The sequence below is a fragment of the Convolutriloba macropyga genome, unplaced genomic scaffold, assembly GCF_964194025.1.
Source record: "Convolutriloba macropyga unplaced genomic scaffold, txConMacr16.3 SCAFFOLD_722, whole genome shotgun sequence".
Lineage (NCBI taxonomy): Eukaryota > Metazoa > Xenacoelomorpha > Acoela > Convolutidae > Convolutriloba > Convolutriloba macropyga.
Window position 1 is genome coordinate 6,218 of NW_027452048.1, and position 25,320 is coordinate 31,537.

The 25,320-nt window shown below is 37.9% G+C and overlaps 1 protein-coding gene across 6 annotated transcripts; it reads left to right on the forward strand.

Annotated features, from left to right (window-relative positions):
- Positions 1-1,138: 1,138 nt before the first annotated feature.
- Positions 1,139-25,278, forward strand: LOC142357131 (beta-soluble NSF attachment protein-like). Of its 6 annotated transcripts, none has more exons than XM_075408819.1 (6): positions 1,139-1,331; positions 1,718-1,871; positions 2,100-2,261; positions 6,468-6,650; positions 24,287-24,383; positions 24,724-25,278. In XM_075408819.1, the coding sequence occupies exons 2-6, from the start codon at positions 1,778-1,780 to the stop codon at positions 25,229-25,231; spliced, it is 1,044 nt and encodes a 347-aa protein (XP_075264934.1). In that variant the 5' UTR covers positions 1,139-1,331; positions 1,718-1,777; the 3' UTR covers positions 25,232-25,278. The 6 variants fall into 6 exon arrangements, with proteins under 6 accessions (XP_075264934.1, XP_075264933.1, XP_075264935.1 ...); XM_075408818.1 differs by having other exon boundaries at positions 1,139-1,277; positions 1,686-1,871; XM_075408820.1 differs by having other exon boundaries at positions 1,139-1,277.
- The last annotated feature ends 42 nt before the right edge of the window (positions 25,279-25,320 follow it).

The following is a 25,320-nucleotide window of genomic DNA, read 5'->3' on the forward strand; positions in this document are numbered from 1 at the left end:
AAGCCACACGTGTCCGTTTCTAATTGAGAAACCCGATTATTTATAGCGGTTTGATTAAAGTTTGAAATCGTACCCTGGGGTCTCTAAGTATATGTTAGAACAAAATCTTAGTCGCCCAAGGGACTTGGTGCCCTGATACGAGGGCGCCTGCGCGCGAGTGCTGGGTACAAGGCACGAGGGGACCAAGATTTTGTTCTGTGATGTAATAACTACAGATTAATTGACTAACTTCAGCTGCTTGAGTGCCTGACTAATTTCATCCTTGATTCTCTAAGCTTATTACTGTTTCCTGCAGAAACGTTTTGCACAGCGAGTTAGGATAAGCCGAGACTTGTACGAATTTTTGGTGACTGATTCTTGATCCATCTAGACTTTCCATAATAGGATACCTTAAGTTTTATAGGATTATTAATAGCCGCCCTCATCTTCTCAGCCGGCTATTATAGCGCTCCTATTTTTTATTTTACATCGTCGAACTTTTTTTCGCTTTACCCATTTTGCCGCTTTTTCGACATTTTGCGTGAAATATTTGTGACTTCTCTAGGCTAGTTTCACTTTTCTGTCATTCTGCTCAAAGTCCTTTTAAACAGCAGCTGCTCAGCAAAGCAATTCAAAATGAAGAGAGTCAGTATAAAAAAATCAAAGTCAGACATAGAAACGGTATAAACCCATAAAACCCATTTTTAGATGCCCGGTACTTGAACTTTGTTCTCATAAGTTTTACTTACTATCTATAATGCTCATTGGTATTGATACTAGACCCTGTAGCCTCTCTGAGAGACAGGAGTATGTTCAATTATGAAATGACATCAAAATAAATCGCACTTAAAGATGTTCTTATACAAAAATCAATTTTTGTTGATATTTTCTTTTCTTTCAATCCCAATACAGTTATGGGAATCAACGGCGGCTATTTTCCGGCAATCTGCCGGGTATGTTTTAGGTTTTTTCCCCAGTTAGTGGGTATGTATAGTGTAGCCCACTCCTCAATTAACTGAACTTGCTAACTAGACTATAATGGGGGGCCTATATTTTCGTGGGGGCTATAATGGGAAAAGCCCATTTCTTATATTGTTTATAGCTTCAGTTTGCCTGCCCTCGTTTCAATCCATTAATGGCTAACTCGATACAACAAAAGCAAGTTATCTAACATACTATTAACGCTATTGTCAAATGCAGCCATAAACATGTTTTATCGGAGTCAAACTTAACTGACAAAGACGAGCAAGCAACAAAGACTAATGTCCCAAGAGTTGTAGAAAAATAACGAATCTGATGTCACAAAATTTCAGCGACTCTTCACTATTTTTCGTATAAGCTCATTGACAAAAGTAACGACCAAATTACGAATTTAGATGGTCAATTCAAGAGTTGGATCTATCATTCCGGCCTGTGTTTTATCCCGTGTTTATAGCACGCTATTATCTTAATAAATATCGCGTGCGCCTGTGTGCGTAATAGCCACATCTCCAGTAGGATGGGAGGCTGAAAAAGAACATATCCGAATGTTTTTTTTCTAATCGTTTTTACAAGCAATCTGGGACAGACTGAAAAAGTTGATATAAATTGCTTTTGAAATCGGACAGTTCTCTGTTTTAAATAGTGATTTGAGTGCTTACACTTTTGCCAACGAAAAGAATTTTATGCATAATTAGTGCATAACTGTACTTGAGCTGGATTTCTAGCTGACATTTTAAACCCTTATACAATCCACTAGTTATTTTAAATGGGAACTGCCTCTAATCTCAAGTGCAGTCCTCAATACAAAATTGATTGAATGGTAAGAATGGTGAATTGGGAGCAGGATGGTGACAAGAAAGTAGCCGAGGCTGAGAAGCTGATGAAAAAGGTTGCCAAAAGCAACAAGAAAAGTAAGTGTTCCTCAGAATATAGTCCTTCGGGATTTTACTTAACTGAAGAAGATAAAACTTTTCTGGGCTTGGTACATCATTTAGACTGCAGTATTCGTATAAATCTTATTCTTATTGTCCTAAAGTTTCTCGGAATGCATCAATTTAAAAATGAAAGTAACGCTGCTAGATGTAAAAACTGATGTATATGAAAGCCTAGAGAATTATGAAACAATTTAATTTGTTTAGAAAATCTGGAAAAGAAAGAGAGTGCATGCAAGTTGTTTGCCAGCGCAGGCCATGATTTTTCACGAGCTGAGCAGAAAACTAAAGCAGTGGATGCATTTGTAAAAGCAGCTGTGAATTACCGAGAACTCACAACTGAACTTGCCTTAATCAATTCTGCTTCAAGTTTTTTAGGAATTTGTTTCCGCTTGTTATCCCTATTTTAGATAGTTGGGCTAGTTATCTACAATTCAAAAAAAACTTTGTATTGGAGCTTTTTTTCAAATCTCTGCGCGCATTTTGTAACTTGGAAATCAAACTGGAAAACAACACTTTGAAAAGTCATTGTTGACATGAAGAACCACTAAAGGGAACAAAAAACTAGAAGAATTAGATAGTTATTTTTTAAAATAAATTCTCTTTAGATAGTCAGAAATGTTTTCGATTTTTCAAAAAATTTTCGGTTCATTTTTTGTTGACCGGCTTTGAATGTTTATTCTCCTGATCTAATCACGAGTGACATTGAAGGTGGTACATGTGTTTTGAGATCCAAAAATTTTCTGAGAAAATTCTAAATATATTTATTATAGCTGCGAAGCTGTAATCTGAGCGAAGCTATATTGCGGTGCTCTTGGTTTTTTACGACTCGAAGAGGAGTATTGGTTTTCTTAAGGTTTTTTTTTTTACAGGAAGTAGATTTGTTCACGCGGCATTTTGACCTAAAAGCGAAAGTGAGAAAATCTGTCTTGGTGAACAGATTTTCGCTAGGCGAGAGAAGTTTTTTGATCATGCGCTACGTTTAGTGAATGACTTTTTGACTTTGAAAAGTAGTTTTTGACCGAATTGCACATATAGATAACCGTTTTTTCGTCTAAGTGGCCCAATTTTTTTTGCTTGTAATTTGGTTTTTTGTAGAAATTATTTTTTTTCGATGCTAAATTGAAATGCGATCTTCACCAATTGATACCACAGTGTTTTCCGAAGCCTGAAAATGCGTTTCAAGTTCAAAATTGGCACATATTTCTTGATTTTTTAGTTAATTTTTGGCTTTTTTTCTAATAATTTTTTTCATTTTTGGATCTTTTAACCGTCTTTTTGCCAAAAATCAGTTAATATGGCAGATTTGTTTTGACTATTTATATACTCAACACCACTTTCTACCTCGGTGTAATTTTGTTCTATAAAATTGTACATATGCTAATCCGATTTTGGTAGTCTTTTTCCGATTTTTGTCAGTTTTTTTGTTCGTATTTTGGTTTTAATTACTAGAAATGGTCTTTTTGTGCAACATGAGGGACTTTAATTTCGTTTCAATAAAAATTCAATCATTTTTTGGCGTTAAGTTTTTGAAGAACAGATAAAACTGCTTCATGAATGCAGCTTTTTGACCATTTTTTTTTTGCAAAATATTTCAATGTTTCGTATGTTTGAATTCTGTTTTTTCCTATTTTTTTGTTCTCTTCAGGAGGATAGATCATTTGTATTGGATGACTAGTTAGCTTTTCTATGTGTCGAATGCTGAACAATGAAATGTATTCGTTTTTCTTGATTTTTTTAATTTGATTTTTAACTTTCAAAATCAAGAATCTATTTTTGTTACGGTGTTCCTCACATTGTGTCCAGATTCTTCACATTCTAGTTAGTATCATTCTAGCTTTGTCCTGTCACCTATTATGGAACTTCTGTTTCTTGTTGATTGGTTGTTTTCAGTTGTTAAAAAATTGAATGATTTTAGCTTTTTCTTAGATTTTCGTCATTTCTTTGGTTTGCAATTGATTTCATTCAACAAAAGGCAGTACTGAGAGTTAGTTAGCAAGCATTTTCCAAAATTTCCACTTAATACTATCTACCGCAACTTTTTTCTGGCCTTGGTGTTAATAAACAATTTTCTGCCTTTGAATATTCTTCTGCTGCGTATTTCTTTTCTATTATAAATTTAATTTTTGATTTAGTTTGAAATCATGTTGTCTGGCATATGTAGAATAAGGGAGAAGTGTGTCCTGTTTTGTGTCTTAGTTGCAGTGATTAGAAAAGTAATTGTGGTTTTCTGATTCTTAAATTTGAGCATTCCTTTTTTAAAAGATTTAACTTGTGTCTAAGATTTATCTGCCGTTTGCTTTCCCGATCTTATTGAGATAAGAATCATGAAATATTTGAGAACAATTGATAGCCCTGTCAGCTGTTTCAGCCCATCAGTATTTTGACCTTCTTATCTATTTTGGGTTTTTTAACGTTACCAAACATTTTCAATAAAATAAGATTTTGCTGCATTTTGTTTCTCTTGCTGACAGTGGTTTAAGTTTCTACAATTTTTAGATCAGACAAGGGGAGGTAATGAGTTAATGATTTAATACAAAAGGTAATTAATGCCTTCCGCCGCAATTACGGTTTTATTTGTGAAGTTTTGACGCATCGAGTCGCTTCCGGAATTCTTCCGGCTATGTTTTTTGTTTCGTCGTCTGACGCTCTTTTTTCGTTTTACATTTGTTCACACAGCAAAGCTGAAAAAGTCAAATTTTCTGAATGACTTCTTCCTCTCACTAACGGCATTTGCGCGCGTGACGTCATTTCTTACTCGCTTTAGCAAAAGTTTTTAGGTTATTTGCGTGATTAGATTTTGATCATACGTGACTTACCTCACTCAATAAAATGACTTTTGCACTTTAAAACTTAAGTTTAGTTTGAATTTGTTTAAGGTCAAAGGAACTCATTTGTGCAGTAAAGGTCCCTAATAAGAGGCTTCTGTGGAATGAATTTTAACAAGCTTTATTAATTTATCGCTGAATGTTTTTTACTTAGTTTTTTGAGCGGCGTCGATTTTTTTTCAATTTAGATCTGTATCTGTTTCTATCTCTATTATATGGCACGCAGGTCTATTCTTTCGCAGCTATTCCGGCAATCTGCCGGCTATGTTTTCACTATTCAAAGATAACATGTTGCTCTCAAACAAAGTTTTTTGGTTGATATTTTTAATAGCTGCGATAGCGAGCTATTATTAGCCTGCTCCTGGGTTTTACCAATCAAAGATTTGGTTAAAGATTTGTTCACATAGTTTCATTGTTTTTAAAGTCGATTTCGAGTAGTGATTTTGGTCACGTCGAAATAGGAAATGGAACAAAAAAGCGAGTGACTTTGCAGTGGTTCCTATCTAATTTTAAGGTAGAGTGCGAAATCGGCGTTAGAGCAAAAATTCGCTCTCTCGATTATTTTTTGTTCACGTGCGGCAATTTGACTTCGGTTCTCTCATTTTACCGAGTTTTTTGGTTGGTTTTCTTAAATACTGATACGAATCAATTCCTAGTCATTTTTCGGTCTAGTTTATTGTTAAGTGACAATGAAGTTTTGAACTGTAGTTTATGACCTGTCCTGTTCTGTTTTTTACAACTCAAAGAATTTGAATTGTATTGGGGCGCTGTCTTTTTTTTTAAGATCTGTTCGCACATTTTCATGATTTTTGAAGTCAAACTGGAGTAGTGATCTTGGTCACACCGAAACAGGAAGTGGAGCGAAAAAGCGAGTGCTTTTGCGGCGTGAAATTTTTTCACTCTAAATTAAAATAGAGTGAGAAAACGGTGTTTGAACAAAAATTCGCTTTCTCGCTAGTGGTTTTTTGTTCACATGCGGCAATTTCACTTTGATTTTTTCTGTTTTTTCGAGTTTTTGGATCGGATTTTTTTAAAATGGTTTTCCCAGTCCATTCATAGTCCGTTCAAGGTCTAGTTTTCTGTTTAGTCAATGAAAATTCTTTGAATTGTGCGTCAGGACTTGTCCTGCTATGTTTTTTATTTCGTCGTCAAGACTTGTTAACCCTAAAATTTCACGCTTACTTCAAATCTGCTCTCCATTTTTTCATGCAGTTTTGACCAAACTGCATGCTTAATGTCATTTTTAATTCTTAATGGAGCAAATTTTCCTGTTCATTTGCGTGGCTAATTTTTTGGAAAACCATGACTTTTCGCACTCCCAAAAACAAATTTCCTCAATTTCAAAGACTTCTGCCTACTTTAATTGAAAGAGAAGGTCAACTGAGAGTATTTCACTCTAATTGAAGTTTATTTGAGAGCACCTGATGGAAACAGCAATAAGTTATACAAGTTCTTTTTCAAAATATAACCTCTCAGCACTTAAAAAAACGGAATTTCCGATTTCTTTGTTCAATTCTTGAGACTGCATATCTACAAAGCAGCTTTTTTCTGGAAATCTGCCATTTATGTTTGTAATTCGTCCGACATGCCACGTTTGTGAGTTTTCCGTTTGTTATTAAAAAACTGATAAAAAACTCATCTTGAGAAAAAATTCAATAGCCACATTTTTGCATCTACGGTTTTTAATGGCTAAAAGTGTCGTTACATGTGACTTTTAGCAATAGAGTGGAAACATTTCGAAATATAGAGGCAGCTAAACTTGTGGAGAAGAGGGACGGCGGTAAGGCAGCAGAGTATTATGAATCAGCTGCCAAGTTGTATATCGAGGTCGGTCAGCATGCGAGAGCAGCAAAACAGTTAGAGAAGGCAGCTGCCTTATATGAGCTGAAGCTGGGCAAAAAGTTGAAGGCTATGAAATGCTATGAGAAAGGTTAGATTTAGTGGCGACCTTTTTTATTTTATCATCATCATCGTCTTTGTTTATTCACCCCTTCTAGACCCAGAGGTGTATTCCATTGCTCTTCAACCCTAACCGGGCACTTAAAATATTCATCGTAGATATTCGATTCGAATATTCGATCACTAAGGAATCTTTAGCCCTAACCGGGTATTTCAAAGGAATATCTTCAGCCCTGTCCAGATTCATTGGTGAACCTGTCCATTCATGAACTCAATTCGTGGCAATTTAATACCAAAGGTCAAATGAAAAGTGCGCCCAACTGGTGCCATTTTTTACTTCAAATCTTAATAGTGGTATATCTTAACCTCTAATGTGGTTATTTGAAGCCCACTATTGAACTTCTTAGTCCCATTTAGCCCCCCCCCCCCGATTGAAGCAGATTGCAATTGATTAGAGCTCCCACAAGTCGTTCGAGAGCAATTCTTCGACGTTTAGTCGGTTATGTTTAAAAGAGGAATACAGTTTGTGGTTAATATTTTGTCGGGTGAGTAAATTGTTATTAATTGCTCTCCAACGAAGTTCGTAACAATTATTGTAAGCTTGTCGGTCTGTTTCATGCAAATTTTTCGCTTGACTTGCGCTTTTTTCGAGAACATTCTTTGACTTCTCAAGTGACTTTTTCACGCTTTTGTTCTTCATTTTTGAGTGACCTCTATTGCGCTCACTCCGAAGTAAAGCTTGTTGCTAAATAAAATCGAAGTCAGCATGGCAACACGAAGGGCCGGATAACAGAGTTGGCAGTGCTTCTGGTGAGTAATCGGGAGGTACATAGTTCGAATCCCAGCGTGGCTAAGTATTTTTGCACCCATACAGAAAATTTTGTCTAGGCCACAGCCCTGATTTAAATTGCCTCGCCTGTCGATCGATAGCAATTCTTGCGACATTAGTTGGTTTTTTGTTTATTAATAGGCGCGTCAAATGTGTCTCATAAAAACGACAGTCCGAATCTAACCCAAAAAGTCGTGGTCTATTAAAAAGCTGGTGGTCGATCTGTCAATCTTATTTCTTAAGTTGTTTCAATTCATGGTAGGCCACAAGCGTCTATCGCGGCCATTTTCTGGCAATCTGTCGGTTATGTTTATACTTCGTGACTCCTCTAGAGTTTTCCAAAAACCTTAGGCTAGTGGACGGATGTCACCAAGTTTTGGGTGAACGTCATCCTTCGATAGGTGTTAGATTGTAAATTTCTTGTGCACAAAGAAAGGAATGTATAATTAATTGTTTTGAGGATACAATTTCAGAGTGTGAGAGGCGGTTCTTAGTCTTGAAAGTTTGACCCCTCAGACACACCTCCGTCAACCCTCCACCAACCTGGCGGTTTAAACCCGCCCTGGTCCAGCTCTCGCACAATTCTACCTTCATCGTTTATCAACCCCCCACTAAGCTCACCTCCCCCCACTCCGCTCACCCCCATGCTAGCTTGCCCAAGCCCCAGCTGGTTAATACCGAAGCCAACCAGCCGCCTATCGTTTGAGAGAAATTCGCCCGACCTTAGTCGCTGTTATGTTGTATTCTTTTGGTTATCATATTCTGGATGCTTTCATTACGGAAAACTATCAATAGACTTGAACAGATTTTATCTGAGCCGAACTAATGCGGTGCCTATGAAACAGAATCATGAAGGTAATCACAAAACAGTGCATGGGCACCAATCGTCAATGTAATAATTGCTTGGCAGTTTTAAAAGTTTGTTGTGCTGAGTTTTGCTAGTATGTGGTTTTCCATGCCAACGAGAGACCTTTGATGCGCCTTGTCACTTCCAAGGAACAAAACTATTATTTAACTTCAGGGGATCATTGAATATTCCTAATCAGTTCTCTTTTTGATTCTATTGGAGAATCTTGCGTTGCAATTGAACGCAATAGAGAATTCACAAATTTTCTGTTCTTTATTGTGACCGCATTGTTTACAAATGCTTATTTGTTGATCAAGATACATCAACGTCATTGAGCTGTTTTTACGCGTAAAGATTTGTGATAAAGTTGTCAGAAAAACTTTGACCACTTAGCCCCAGATTTTGATGAATTGCAACTGCGTACAGCAAATAGTTTATATCGGTAATTTAAAGCTTTTGAGCCAACAACTGGAGACGTTTTTGTTATTTGAAAATAGTTTTTTTACGGTGTGTGGTACCCTGTGGTATCCACTAACCACCTATCTCATCATTAGTGCAGTAAATTCATACTCAGTGAAATGCAGTACATTTGTAGCCTTCTGTTCCATGCACCACTCAATCGTACCACGATTGAATACCACAGTGACAGGTAGTTGTAACCTTAAGTTCAACTATCACGTTGGTTGCGAATTGCCTAATCGCAGTCTAGTAATTTACAGTTGCCACTGAACATATTTTGAATAAGCTTATTCATCATACTAGGCCTATCGAATAGCGGAACGTTCGCCGAGTACAATATGGCGCAGTCAGACAAAATAGGACGCACGGCGCTAGGACTTCAACCTTTCTGGGATAAACCTAGCAGTAATCCACCAATATCAGGGGAGAAATGGAGTAGCCAACTCAAAATGGCCCTCGTCGCTAAGACAAACATCGAAATAGATGAATTACTCCAAGAGAGACCGACGACAGCCATTTACCCCCCGAACCGGTAGAGGAACAACCCGTACAGAATCCAACACAAACAATGGAAAGAGAACGAATGACGAGGTACCACCAGGCAATAGCCAAATGGAAAAACGATTGTAATTAAATCGATCGAATAGGGGTCTTATGCGGCGATAAGCCATTGGACATGGCAGATAGAAAAGTCAAATCTCTGATCTACCTCAGCCTCGGAATTGAAGGACAAAAGATGCAAGCAAGAAAGTTCCCCCACACAAACGTGGAAACAAAATCAACAATGGAACTATGGGACGAATTAGAGCAAACGTTCAATCGCCCAAGAAATGTAACGTTCGATAGATACTTTCTGCTGACACGCAAACACCACCGAAGGGAATCAATGGAACAATTCCATTCAGCACTCAGATTGCTAGCAGAACACTGCCAACTTGCAGGTTTAGAAGATGTACTCCTAAGGGACATATTCACCGCAAACATGATGGATCAAGAGATACAAAAGGAACTGTTAAAAACAGCCCTCACTCTAGAAAAGGCCCTCAAACTAGCAGTGAGCATCGAATTAGGCATCAGAAGCCAATCAGTTATACAGGCAAGGCAACCATTGGATGCTTCAGCAACCCCATTCATTGGAGGAGAGGAACTAGTCATGGAAATCTCCAGCTAACGCTACCGGGGTTCTAGTAGACCACCATCAACACCGCGAGGTATAGTTAGAGAAAACGGCAGAGGCATGAACAACAACAACAGAGCACCCACCCACAACTGTAGGAACTGCGGACAACCCTGGGATAGTAACCACCGAGCAAAGTACCAAGCAATCGGCCAAACGTGCCGCCGATGCAACAAACAGAACCACTATGCGAAGGTATGCAGATCCAACTTGAACAGACCCCAATCCGGTAGATCTGTGAACGAAATCGACAACCAGGGACTGGACCAACCAACACAAAGCATAAACGTGATCTCACTCAACCCGGACACCCTCTCGACATACGATGACTCAGCGGACGAATACTCAGTTAACTTGATGGAAACACCAGACGACCCCACAACACCATCGAAACTACATATCCAATATGGTCACAGCAAATTCTGGGTAATGGTCGACTCAGGAAGCTCCACTAGCATAGTCACGGAACAAATGGCGAAAGATATAGAGGCCAGAGATAGCAACACGTGGTGGAGCAGAACAACGAATCCAGTGAAATTAAAGAGCTGCACAGACACCCCTATAAAGAACTTAGGGACACTCTACTGCGACATCGAATGCAACGGCTGGAAGGCAGGACGCGCGGACATCATAGTGGTCCCGAACAAACACCGAGCGATTGTAGGAAGGGACCTGTTCAAACCCCTAGGAATACAACTAAAACAACACGACTCCCCAAAGTCCACAGGTAAGAACGTCAATTCCATAGACATCCCTCAAACCCCCACAATCAAGGAAGAAGTAGCAATTAAATACAAAAACCTAACAACTAGAGTAGGACGATCTATACATCATAAGGTAAAATCACAATTTAAGTCAAACTACACCCCTGTCCATCAAAAAGGAAGACGCGTACCACTACACCTCAAAACACAAGTAGAAGAAGAACTAAGAAATTTACAAAACAATGGACATATAACCAAATTACAAAAATGCAGCGACGAATTTTCCATATCACCTATCGTAATCACAGTGAAGAAAGACAAATCAATAAAACTAGCAATGGGCTCGAAAACAATTAACAAAGCAATTCACAAAAACAAATATCAGATGCACAACATCGACTGCCTAATGGACAATATCGCGCAAACCATCACTCAATCTTCCGACGAAGGAGAAGCCCTATTCTCAACAATAGACCTACGCTACGCGTACAGCAAAATACCACTAGATGACACACAGCAAAACAATGCAATTTCAACATCATAGGCGGTCAAGCCACAGGAACATATCTATTCAATAACGGATTTTACGGACTAACAGATATGCCGACAGAATTCCAAAAATCCATAGACAAAACTTTATACAACCTAACAAACACATTCAGTTTTCTGGACGATATTATTATCGTTACCGGAGGTGTCTACAAAACCATAAAGAAAAACTATTCAAGTGCCTAGACAGACTAAATGAAGAAAACCTGGCAATAAACCTTAATAAATGCCACTTCGCAAAAAATAAGATAGCGTGGCTTGGCTATGAAATAGATCAAAAAGGTATTAAACCAATCGTCTCCAAGACACAGGCAATACTTAATCTGAAGCCACCCACATCCCATAAACAAACCGATCATAGGGCTCTTCTATCAATCCTTAAAGAACGTTCAAGTAAAATCCACCAAAGCCGCCTAACCAGGTGGTACGATAGATTAATCCCATTCAATTTTACTATAGAACACGTAGCCGGAAGAAAGATGGGACTAGCAGTCTACATGCCCCGAAATTCATCCGAACCTGCAAAACCCCCGAGCTCATATGACGAAAATTTTATAATAGCTCAAATATACGTCATAAAAGAAACACTCCAAATCATACGCAAAAGAGCAGACCAAAGAAACTGAACAATGACAAAACACAGCATAATACAAAAACCACGCACAACGAATCCAATGACATCAAATACAATTGAATCGTTCAACGATTCCAACAGTTCACTAAACTGCCAAACCAAACGACAGAGAGGCAGGCCCAGAAAAGCTAACGTGCAATCGTCGAACGATTCCACGCAAACAAAATATAATATTGACAAACGCGGTACGACTACAAACAATTCACTAAAGAATAGAAAATGCAACCTACGCAGAAGTCACAAGACATTCCAACCACAATTAAACACAACGAATAATGACGTCACTAACAATACGCAAGACACACAGCAAACGAATACACAAGCGCATTTGCCAATTAACACAGCTATACTTCAACAGCCTAATTCTAACAAACAACATAATTTAACAAATCAAATGGAGCACACAATCAATAATCCTTCTCATTGAGAAACTATCTGAGCCCTACCCCAAAATCATCGCCCCCTACATCGGACGACCAACTCTCAAAGCAACTGGAGAGCGTGTACAACCAACAACTAATTGCAGCAATGATCAATAGAGATACGGTACTACGAGAGATCAGAGACTGCATCATCAATGAGGACCAAGCCCGATGCAAAAGCCTGAGCAAGCAGATATATGTAAAATGGGGAAGCCTAAGCGTCAACAACGGCTGCATACTAGTGGACAACAAACTAGCAATACTCAACATTCTGAAGGAATGAGTCATGGATGTACTTCATGCAACACATCCAGGAGCGTGGGGCATGACTGAACTAGGACAAAGATTATGGTGGCCATTCATCAATCGAGATTTAATCAATAAATCCAAAACGTGTCGACCCTTTACCGAATTCGGTAAGAATCTAAAAAGTATAATACGAAAGTCCGATTGGACACCCCTTCCACCATGCTCTGACCCAAACGTAGAAATTCAATTAGACTTCGGCAGACCAATATTTGATGGACAAGGGAGGGAAGTTTACTTCTTAGCTTGCATTGACCGTTTCTCGAAATTCCCAAGTCTGAAATTAGTTTCAAACGAAAATGGCCCAAATATAGAAAAGTTTTTAAACAAATATATAACCCAACACGGGGTACCTAGAAACATTAGAATGGATCAAGCCAGATGCCTAAAAGGTAATAAAATACAACAACTATGTAAACGGATACAAAATTGAATAAATATATGCCCCAGCTAACGATCACCGCCCCATAGGACTAGTAGAACGTCTAATACAAACGGTCAAACGATTGGGCTGCATAAACTCGACCCCATTCAGAAACCGTTCAATATTAAGAACGCCCTCCAAAACATATCATTTGAACTACGCACCTGCAGAAAAAAATTCTAAACTCTCCCCTTTTCGAAGCCCATGATGGAAGAAAAGCGAACACCGCACTAACAATTATAACATCTAAAGCAAATATCAAAAACCTAAATTAGTCAATCACTTTAAAATACAATTTAGATGACATCATAGGAGAGGAGGAACTTATCAGTCAGGACAAATGGTATGACGAGGATCTGGATGGTGATGCCGAAGTAAAAGCATCGAAACAACGGAAGCTAGTGGAGGCCAAAGATGATGAAGGCGAAGTACCGCGCATCATCAAACTCCCAGCCGCCGACTTCGAAGAACCATTAGCCAGAAACAGCCCTCGACTTCAACTAGCACGTAAAACCCTTGCCGCTTCGCGAAAAAAGGAGCAACTGCCAGGACTGAATGAGGCTATTCCGGAGGGGGCAGCACCGTAACAACTGACAGCACCGTAACTATTAAAGTACCAGGCCAGCAGGACACCGTCCTCAAAAAATCTGATGTGGCAAAGTTCTGTACGCCAGAGCAACGCCACATTCCCCTCATTAATTTCGCCGCCAGAAAGACCGTGCGCAACCTTCATGCAAAGTTCATACAGAGCATGGAATCACACGCACAAGACATCAAAAACCAGATCGTCGGCCAACGAGCCATCCGCAAAACAGCACCCCAAACGTCGGACTTAGACAAAAAGGCAAAAGCCAACCTCGCAAAGGTCATTCGTATCAGAATCCCAGCTAAAAGATGCTATCAACAACCATCACCCAAGAAAGGATCTCCCAAAAAGAGAAAGCTCTCGACGGCATCATCACAAGAGTCAGCAGACGAACAGGGCGACCAACCCCACGAGTCCGATACTAGCCAAGATTTCAAAGTCGCACCCAAACAACACGGGAGCACGTTACTAGTTGACACGACTGGAGCATCCACCCGGCGCAGCGCACGAGACAAAAAGAAGCCAAAACGGTACGGTGACCTCACAGGAATGTCATCCTCGGATGAATCGTTGGACAATGGACAAGCCCCAAAATATCAAAGGAATAAGCATCGCATCCTCTTCTCCACCCAGAGCAACCCTTGCCGAAACCAGGTCGTCGCCGCCTCACAGCGTAAGACCTTTGACCACATCCAGCCAAAAGTACCGGTCGAAAACATCGGAAACGCATCTCAAGATATCAACGAAGACCCAACGCACGAAGACGTGCTTGCGATCTTCGTACAGGACCAACCGGAACGCCCTCTTCAACCCCACGAATTCCAGTCAACAGAGTCAAAAACTCTGATTATAGTAAAACTCCAAGTTCAAACTTATTATGTTGCCTTATCATATTACTTGAAATTATCTGTAAGCATTAATCCTAGTTACCAGAGTAGCCACCAAACCTCTAGTGCTCACATTCGCTACCTACCATCAAGGTATAATCATAGTTGTTACTAGTACTCATCGCTCTAACGTGTTCACTCCTTTATACTATTAACAACCTTTCATTTGATGCTAAAGTTCATTAAATTGTTTTTACCCTCAACCATCGCTAACCTTTATGTTATCTTAAATTTTTCTCTAGAGGGGGAAATGTGGTACCCTGTGGTATCCACTAACCACCTATCTCATCATTAGTGCAGTAAATTCATACTCAGTGAAATGCAGTACATTTGTAGCCTTCTGTTCCATGCACCACTCAATCGTACCACGATTGATTACCACTGACAGGTAGTTGTAACCTTGAATTCAACTATCACGTTGGCAGCGAATTGCCTAATCGCAGTCTGCCTTAACGTTAGTAATTTACAGTTGTCACTGAACATATTTTGAATCAGATTATTCATCATACTAGGCCTATCGAATAGCGCAACGTTCACCGAGCACAATACGGTGTATTGAAAAAAAATTTAGATGTGAAAAAAATTTTGTCAAAGCAAAGAAGTTTTTCTTCAGTTTTCTCTGTTTTGTGTTTTGGTTTTAGCTTAGGGCCTGAAGCTCACTTTTGCTGTAGCTTTAGCTTCTTTAATAACCGGCCTGGGATTTTCTTTAGGAATAAGATTAAGAAGGGAAGTGACTGTCGCTGATGTTCGATGTGTTAGCTGTCAAGTATCGGGTTTTGTGGTCTTATCGCTTGTTCGATCTTTCCTCCGACCCATTTGACTTTTCGTCCTCAAAAATGGGATAAACGGCTAGTGGCCGGACGGCATTAAGTTCTCTTAGTGCCCTAAGCCTTACTATAATCTAAGAATGCGATTCGCCAAAACTGTTTGAGGAGACAATTTCATGGAGTGAAGGGAGGTTCCTAATCCTGAAAGTTTGACCCCTTTCAGTCAGCCCTTCAGCACTTCATTTGGCACCTCCCTCCACATCTCTATCCTCCACACACCCTCTCATATAGCCTTCGCTACCCTATCCCCATCGCTGACCCCCCCATACACACACCGGTCGCCCCCTTAATGCTAGCATCCCTAAGATCGAGCTGGCTATTTCGGAAGCCAACCGCTAGCCGGTCGCTTGAGAGCAATTCGCCCGACAAGCTTTGACAGAGAATTGCTGTTGCATTGATCACCGTTTTGCTGTTACTTGCATTTGATCTCAGGTTCTCAGGTTTGTTGCTGTGTCTCCAGCAAGATACTGTCCCCACAGTTGTTGTCCCCACATTCCGTTAAAAAATCTGAGAACTTATGTTAGTTCCTTTTTCGTTCAAATTTTTTGTCCACTTTTTAGGGCATCCCCGACTAGCATTCGTGGTATCAGTTTAAACTCTCTGCGTGTAGAATTATATCAAAAAGAGATTTTTTTAAGTAATTGTGGCACAATTCAAGGCAATTTAGAGAACTTTCGTTAGCCCTTTTTTCGTTATTTAGCTGAGATTTGGTCAAAATTCAAGCAATTCAGGAAAGCATCGGTCTGAAGACAAATATCTAATTTTTTGTCAATTTCTACATCTAGAACAAAAATAAAAGGAAAGCGTTTTCGAAAAAGACTTTCGGTTACTTTTTAGACCATTTTATTTTCGACCCGTTTCTCACATTCCAACCTAAATCTTCATCCAATATTCGGTCTTTTTTATTTTTATAAACCTTTTGATTTTTTTCTAGTGCTTTTAATTGTTAATGAAGTCTTTTGAAAAATCAATAAATTGAGATATTTCGTGAAACCTGAAAAACTAAGAATTTTTTGTTTTAGCGATGACCTGCATTTGGTCAGCATGCAGAATTGACTGAAAAACAATTTACATTGACCGATTCTGCTCTGCGTACTTTTTTTTAACTTACACTGAGATTTGCAATTAGATAAAAAAAACATTTACCAAAAATTACAAAATTTGATCAAATTTAGTGCCATGATTGAAATTATTTTTTCATGCTACGTCAATATTAATACAGCAAACATAATGAGTTTTTAGGAGAAGCTTCCTATACTCAGTCAGCTGTTATTGAGTTCCCATTTTATACAATTTAGACTGTATTTTTGCGTGCAGTATTTTTTTAGAGGAATGTTCCTTCATTTTAATGATCATGATTAGATTTTTTTGATCTTGAGAATCAGTGTTGTTACGATCTATTTTTTATTCAATGGTTTTTGCATTTGTACTCATCCAATTTGACTGTTTCTAAGTAATTGTGTTTTTCAGAAAAGAAATTTATTATTTTTCAATTTTGTCCTGACCTGTTTTTGCTCTGTTGCTCTTCTCTTCTTGTTGCTGACAGCTCCATTCAGTTATGAAATGTTTGATATTAATTATTACACCGTTTTTAGGAAAAATCTTTCTAAATGTATTTAAGAAAAAGTTAGTTTTTTTGTTTCACTGCAGATAAACATTGTCTTTCTGTAATCACATTTTTTTTAAGAGTGACCCAAAGAGTTTTTTCGTCACAGGTATATAGTCTTCCAAAACTTATTTAGTAATTCAGTGTTGTTTCATTGAAAAACAAACCCAAGTTGTGAAGAAAGTAGTTGAGCTCCTAATTATAAGAATGAAAATCTTCACTGCTAATTTGTCACAAATTTTTCTCTTACGCTTATTTGTTTACTTAATATTTTCAAGTTTTTAGTTTCAAAACTTTTCAATAAGTGGGATGCAACCTGATTTGAAAAACCAAATCAATTTCTTTGTTTTTCCCTCATTTCAGGTCCTCAATTTTCTGTTGAAACTACTTTTAATAGCTTGTGGTGTGTGCTTCATTAGATTGCTTAGTTCAATCTGTCCAAACTTGTATTTTGATTACATTGATACCACAGTTATTGTTAATTAGTTATTTATAGATACTCTCAATTGTGTAACCTCATTTGCTGTATCGATAAAAGATATCAACAAAGACCCAACGCACGAAGACGTGCTTGCGATCTTCGAACAGGAACAACCGGAACGCCCTCTTCAACCCCACGAATTCCAATCAACAGAGTCAAAAACTCTGATTATAGTAACACTCCAAGTTCAAACTTATTATGTTGCCTTATCATATTACTTGAAATTATCTGTAAGCGTTAATCCTAGTTACCAGAGTAACCACCAAACCTCTAGTGCTCACATTCGCTACCTACCATCAAGGTATAATCATAGTTGTTACTAGTACTCATCGCTCTAACGTGTTCACTCCTTTATACTATTAACAACCTTTCATTTGATACTAAAGTTCATTAAATTGTATTTACCCTCAATCATCGCTAACCTTTATGTTATCTTAAAATTTTCTCTAGAGGGGAAATGTGGTACCCCCCTGTGGTATTCACTAACCACCTATCTCATCATTAGTGCAGTAAATTTATACTCAGTGAAATGCAGTACATTTGTAGCCTTCTGTTCCATGCACCACTCAATCGTACCACGATTGATTACCACTGACAGGTAGTTGTAACCTTGAGTTCAACTATCATGTTGGCAGCGAATTGCCTAATCGCAGTCTGCCTTAACGTTAGTAATTTACAGTTGTCACTGAACATATTTTGAATCAGTTTGTTCATCATACTAGGCCTATCGAATAGCGCAACGTTCACCGAGCACAACACGGTGTATTAAAAAAAATTAAGATGTGAAAAAAATTTTGTCAAAGCAAAGAAGTTTTTCTTCAATTTTTTCTCAGTTTTGTGTTTTGGTTTTAGCTTAGGGCCTGAAGCTCACTTTTGTTGTAGTTTTAGCTTCTTTAATAACCGGCCTGGGATTTTCTTTTGGAATAAGATTAAGAAGGGAAGTGACTGTCGCTGATGTTCGATGTGTTAGCTGTCAAGTATCGGGTTTTGTGGTCTTGTCGCTTGATCGATCTTTCCTCCGACCCATTTGACTTTTCGTCCTCGAAAACGGGATAAACGGCTAGTGGCCGGACGGCATTAAGTTCTCTTAGTGCCCTAAGCCTTACTATAATCTAAGAACGCGATACGCCAAAACTGTTTGAGGAGACAATTTCATGGAGTGAAGGGAGGTTCCTAATCCTGAAAGTTTGACCCCTTTCAGTCAGCCCTTCAGCACTTCATTTTGCACCTCCCTCCACATCTCTATCCTCCACACACCCTCTCATATAGCCTTCGCTACCCTATCCCCATCGCTGACCCCCCCATACACACACCGGTCGCCCCCTTAATGCTAGCATCCCTAAGATCGAGCTGGCTATTTCGGAAGCCAACCGCTAGCCGGTCGCTTGAGAGCAATTCGCCCGACAAGCTTTGACAAAGAATTGCTGTTGCATTGATCACCGTTTTGCTGTTACTTGCATTTGTTCTCAGGTTTGTTGCTGTGTCTCAAAACAAGATACTGTCCCCACAGTTGTTGTTCCCACATTCCGTTAAAAAATTGGAGAACTTATGTTAGTTCATTTTTCGTTCAAATTTTTTTTCCATTTTTTAGGGCATCCCCGACTAGCATTCGTGGTATCAGTTTAAACTCTCTGCGTGTAGAATTATATCAAAAAGGGATTTTTTTAAAGTAATTGTGGCACAATTTAAGGCAATTTAGAGAACTTTCGTTAGCCCTTTTTTCGTTATTTAGCTGAGATTTGGTCAAAAATCAAGCAATTCCGGAAAGCATCGGTTCCATTGACTAAAGACAAATATCTTAATGTTTTGTCAATTTCTCCATCTAGAACAAAAATAAAAGGAATCTAAGTAATTGTGTTTTTCAGAAATGTAATTTATTATTTTTCAATTTTGCCCTGACCTGGTTTTGCTCTGTTGCTCTTCTCTTCTTGTTGCTGACAGCTCCTTTCAGTTATGAAATGTTTGATATTAGTTATTACACCGTTTTTAGGAAAAAACTTTCTATATGTTTTTCAGAAAAAGTTAGTTTTTTTTTGTTTCACTGCTGATGAACATTGTCTTTCTGTAATCACATTCTTTACATTCTTTTTAAGTGTGACCCAAAGAGTTCTTTCGTCACAGGTATATAGTCTTCCAAAACTTATTTAGTAATTCAGTGTTGTTTCATAGAAAAACAAACCCAAGTTGTGAAGAAAGTAGTTGAGCTCCTAACTATAAGAGAATGAAAATCTTCACTGCTAATTTGTCACAAATTATTCTCTTACGCTCATTTGTTTACTTAATATTTTCAAGTTTTTAGTTTCAAAACTCTTCAATAAGTGGGATGCAACCTGATTTGAAATTCAATTTCTTGTTTTTTCCCTCATTTCAGGTCCTCAGTTTTCTGTTGAAACTACTTTTAATAGCTTGTGGTGTGTGCTTCATTAGATTGCTTAGTTCAATCTGTCCTAACTTGTATTTTGATTACATTGATACCACAGTTATTGTTAATTAGTTATTTATAGATATTCTCAATTGTGTAACCTCATTTGCTGTATCGATAAAAAGATATCAACAAAGACCCAACGCACGAAGACGTGCTTGCGATCTTCGAACAGGACCAACCGGAACGCCCTCTTCAACCCCACGAATTCCAATCAACAGAGTCAAAAACTCTGATTATAGTAAAACTCCAAGTTCAAACTTATTATGTTGCCTTATCATATTACTTGAAATTATCTGTAAGCGTTAATCCTAGTTACCAGAGTAACCACCAAACCTCTAGTGCTCACATTCGCTACCTACCATCAAGGTATAATCATAGTTGTTACTAGTACTCATCGCTCTAACGTGTTCACTCCTTTATACTATAAACAACCTTTCATTTGATACTAAAGTTCATTAAATTGTATTTACCCTCAACCATCGCTAATCTTTGTTATCTTAAAATTTTCTCTAGAGGGGGAAATGTAGTACCCTGTGGTATTCACTAGCCACCTATCTCATCATTGGTGCAGTAAATTCATACTCAGTGAAATGCAGTACATTTGTAGCCTTCTGTTCCATGCACCACTCAATCATACCACGATTGATTACCACTGACAGGTAGTTGTAACCTTGAGTTCAACTATCACGTTGGCAGCGAATTGCCTAATCGCAGTCTGCCTTAACGTTTGTAATTTACAGTTGTCACTGAACATATTTTGAATCAGTTTGTTCATCATACTAGGCCTATCGAATAGCGCAACGTTCACCGAGCACAGCACGGTTTATTGAAAAAAAATTTAGATGTGAAAAAAATTTTGTCAAAGCAAAGAAGTTTTTCTTCAATTTTCTCTCAGTTTTGTGTTTTGGTTTTAGCTTAGGGCCTGAAGCTCACGTTTGCTGTAGTTTTAGCTTCTTTAATAACCGGCCTGGGATTTTCTTTTGGAATAAGATTTAGAAGGGAAGTGACTGTCGCTGATGTTCGATGTGTTAGCTGTCAAGTATCGGGTTTTGTGGTCTTGTCGCTTGATCGATCTTTCCTCCAACCCATTTGACTTTTCGTCCTCAAAAACGGGATAAACGGCTAGTGGTCGGACGGCATTAAGTTCTCTTAGTGCCCTAAGCCTAACTTTAATCTAAGAATGCGATTCGCCAAAACTGTTTGAGGAGACAATTTCATGGAGTGAAGGGAGGTTTTCTAATCCTGAAAGTTTGACCCCTTTCAGTCACCCCTTCAACACTTCATTTTGCACCTCCCTCCCCCATCTCTATCCTCCACACACCCTCTCATATAGCCTTCGCTACCCTAACCCCATCGCTGACCCCCCCCATACACACACCGGTCGCCCCCTTAATGCTAGCAGCCCTAAGATCGAGCTGGCTACTACGGAAGCCAACCGCTAGCCGGTCGCTTGAGAGCAATTCGCCCGACGTTAGTTGGTTATGCTAAAGCTTTGACAAAGAATTGCTGTTGCATTGATCACCGTTTTGTTGTTACTTGCATTTGCTTTCAGGTTCTCAGGTTTGTTGCTGTGTCTCGAACAAGATACTGTCCCCACAGTTGTTGTTCCCACATTCCGTTGAAAAATGGGAGAACTTATGTTAGTTCCTTTTTCGTTCAGAATTTTTTCCACCTTTTAGGGCATCCCCGTCTAGCATTCGTGGTATCAGTTTAAACTCTGCGTGTAGAATTATATCAAAAAGAGATTTTTAAGTAATTGTGGCACAATTTAAGGCAATTTAGAGAAATTTCATTAGCCCTTTTTTCGTTATTTAGCTGAGATTTGGTCAAATTTCAAGCAATTCAGGAAAGCATCGGTTTCATTGACTAAAGACAAATATCTTAATGTTTTGTCAATTTCTCCATCTAGAACAAAAATAAAAGGAAAGCGTTTTCGAAAAAGACTTTCGGTCACTTTTTAGACCATTTTATTTTCGACCCGTTTCTCACATTCCAACCTAAATCTTCATCCAATATTCAGTTTGTTTTTTTTTATTTTTTATAAACCTTTTGATTTCTTTCTTCAGTGCTTTTAATTGTTAATGAAGTCTTTTGAAAAATCAATAAATTGAGATATTTCGTGAAACCTGAAAAACTAAGAATTTTTTTGTTTTAGCGATGACCTGCATTTGGTCAGCATGCAGAATTGACTGAAAAACAGTTGACATTGACCGATTCTGCTCTGCGTACTTTTTTAAACTTACACTGAGATTTGCAAATAGATAAAGAAACATTTACCAAAAATTACAAAAATTGATCAAATTTAGTGTCATGATTGAAATTATTTTTTCAGGCTACGTCAATATTAATACAGCAAACATAATGAGTTTTTAGGAGAAGCTTCCTATACCCAGTCAGCTGTTATTGAGTTACCATTTTATACAATTTAGACTGTATTTTTGCGTGCAGTATTGTTTTAGAGGAATGTTCCTACTTTTTAATGATCATGATTAGATTTGTTTTGATCTTGAGAATCGGCGTTGTTACGATCTATTTTTATTCAATGGTTTTTGCATTTGTACTCATCCAATTTGCCTGTTTCGAAGTAATTGTGTTTTTCAGAAAAGAAATTTATTATTTTTCATTTTTGTCCTGACCTGTTTTTGCTCTGTTGCTCTTCTCTTCTTGTTGCTGACAGCTCCTTTCAGTTATGAAATGTTTGATATTAATTATTAGACCGTTTTTAGGAAAAAACTTTCTATATGTATTTGAGAAAAAGTTAGTTTTTTTTTGTTTCACTGCTGATGAACATTGTCTTTCTGTAATCACATTCTTTACATTCTTTTTAAGTGTGACCCAAAGAGTTCTTTCGTCACAGGTATATAGTCTTCCAAAACTTATTTAGTATTTCAGTGTTGTTTCATAGAAAAACAAACCCAAGTTGTGAAGAAAGTAGTTGAGCTCCTAATTATAAGAATGAAAATCTTCACTGCTAATTTGTCACAAATTTTTCTCTTACGCTTATTTGTTTACTTAATATTTTCAAGTTTTTAGTTTCAAAACTTTTCAATAAGTGAGATGCAACCTGATTTGAAAAGCCAAATCAATTTCTTGTTTTTCCCTCATTTCAGGTCCTCAGTTTTCTGTTTAAACTACTTTTAATAGCTTGTGGTGTGTGCTTCATTAGATTGATTAGTTCAATCTGTCCTAACTTGTATTTTGATTACATTGATACCACAGTTATTGTTAATTAGTTATTTATAGATATTCTCAATTGTGTAACCTCATTTGCTGTATCGATAAAAGAACATACTGGTAGTAAACAAATCAACCATGTAGTCAGAAATGCGTTTTCTTTGTTGTTTTTCTTGAGTTGTATTTTAGGAATTGTTATCCATATTTCCAATTTCTCAGATTTAGTTCTTTTACCTGCTTTGCTTCTCGATGACTTTTAATTCTTTTTGTTTACAAAAACGCATTTAAAGGATCGCTACTAGAATATATGAGAAAAATTGATTAAATTTTGTCATCTTGTCCCGTTGATAACGTAAGCGACAATGGAATTAGTTATGATGGTCAATACGGAAGAAATTGGTTCAGTTTTTAGTGTCATGCATTTCGAATTGGGCATCCTCAGACTTCAGCTAATAAAATTATCGTTGCAACTTGATAAAAACGTTGGGTGGTGCTAAAACAAACGTTTCTACAATATTTTATATAAATTGCTATGTTATTTATTGAACTTTCAAATGCAAGTGTGGGAACATTTGTGCCAGAACAGAACAAGGGAGCCTTCTTGTGTCAGTTGTACCTCGTAGCGAATTATAACAGTGAAACATCTTACAGTAGAAGTTTCCTTTAACAGTCATCAAAAGTTATAGGGAGCTTGACTCAGGGTGTGTGGAAATGTTTAGGAGTACCAATTCAGATCTTCAATGATGCTCACGAATAAAAGTGTCAGACGAGAAGTTGCTTGTAGCATGGTTTTGCATTCTGTGATAAAAGAAATCTTGATAACTTTTTATTCGAATAATAAAATTTAATCTTACTTCTAATTTGTAACTGAATTGGGCGTGTTCTGTAAAAATTAAATCATGTAGAATTTATTGGTGAGAGAGGAAGCTGGAAAGTGTGTAGAAATGTGTTGTTTATACTTCATCCTGGTACTCGATTATGTTCCGAGCCAAGTTTTCGCTAACAAGTAACCTGTTTATTTAGCGATGGCATATTCTGGTCAAACTTTGATATAGCTCATATTGTAAAGTCCTTTTGATACAGTGATATAATCTGGGGTCACCCATCATACAAATTTCTTAGAAGTCTTACTTGGTAATATATCATTCTGAGTGATCATACTAGGTGATGTGATTTATATGATTTCTTACTAGTGATTCAAGGATCTAACAAAAGTCAAACTGATATCCAAAAATAATACTCCAAAGTTTCAAAGAGGATCGTACTAAGGATTGGGATATGTACAGTATGGGATATAAAACCCAGGTGGGATGTAAAATGATATTTCCAGCTGGTGAGATGTTTGCGTGTGGCAACTCCCCCTCTACGGCCTCCAAGTGTCTTCTCAATGCAGCCCATTTGGCAGTCGAACTTGCAAATTACGAGATAGGAAAGCTTCCCTCTCAAATTTACCCTCATCCTAAAATCCCAAATATTTTTCCGATCTTCCTCACTCTTTTGAAAGTGTTTTTGCAGAAACAGACCAAGATCCTTGTGCCGGTTTCACTTTTTTACTATAGTTCAGAGTTATTCTTTCTTGGAATGATTTAATTTTATTTTCATGTAATTAGCTGGTAAGACGCCAAAAAGTTTTAGAATTGAGTGTTGCAGAAGTTAGAATATTTCTTGCACCTCAAAGACGTTACTTCGTTTTTCTCTTCGAAATATACCGGAAAAGTTTTGAGAATGTTTTTTGCTACCTGATTGGGGTAAATTGGAGACATTTGCAGGTCTCAAACATTTCCTGACAGTGGGCAAAAGTGCATCAAGTCACAGACTGCTGAGATTTGGAGCCAAAGAGTACTTTATGAAAGCAGTGTTAAGCGCATTAGCCATTGATGACATACGTGCCAAGAACGTTTTGAACGACATCATAGCAGAATCCGAGGATAATTTTGAACATTCACGAGAATTTGTTTTCTGCTCTAAAGTTGTTCGACTTGTCGAGAAACGAAACTTGAAACAGTTCAAAGCGCGAGTTAAAGATTTCGTGGAGTTTTCAGCAGTTGATAAATACACGAGTTTGTTATTCAGAGCTATTGAGAAACACTTTGCAGCTGGACAGGAATTTGATGATGTTGGTGACTTGACCCCTGGGGGATCTGGTAGCGAAGATGAGAGTCGGCATGACATAAAAGAACCTGTTACAAGACAGAACATGCAGAGTAGCCCTGACCAGGCGCAACCTGTCAATCGAACAAGACTGATGAGTTTCGACGAAGATGATTTGGCCTGAATATTTTAATGCTTATTGAGTTATTGTTCAGTACATTTTTTCACCATCTCTTCTCGCTCTCAGACAGCTAATAAAAAGTTGGGACTTAT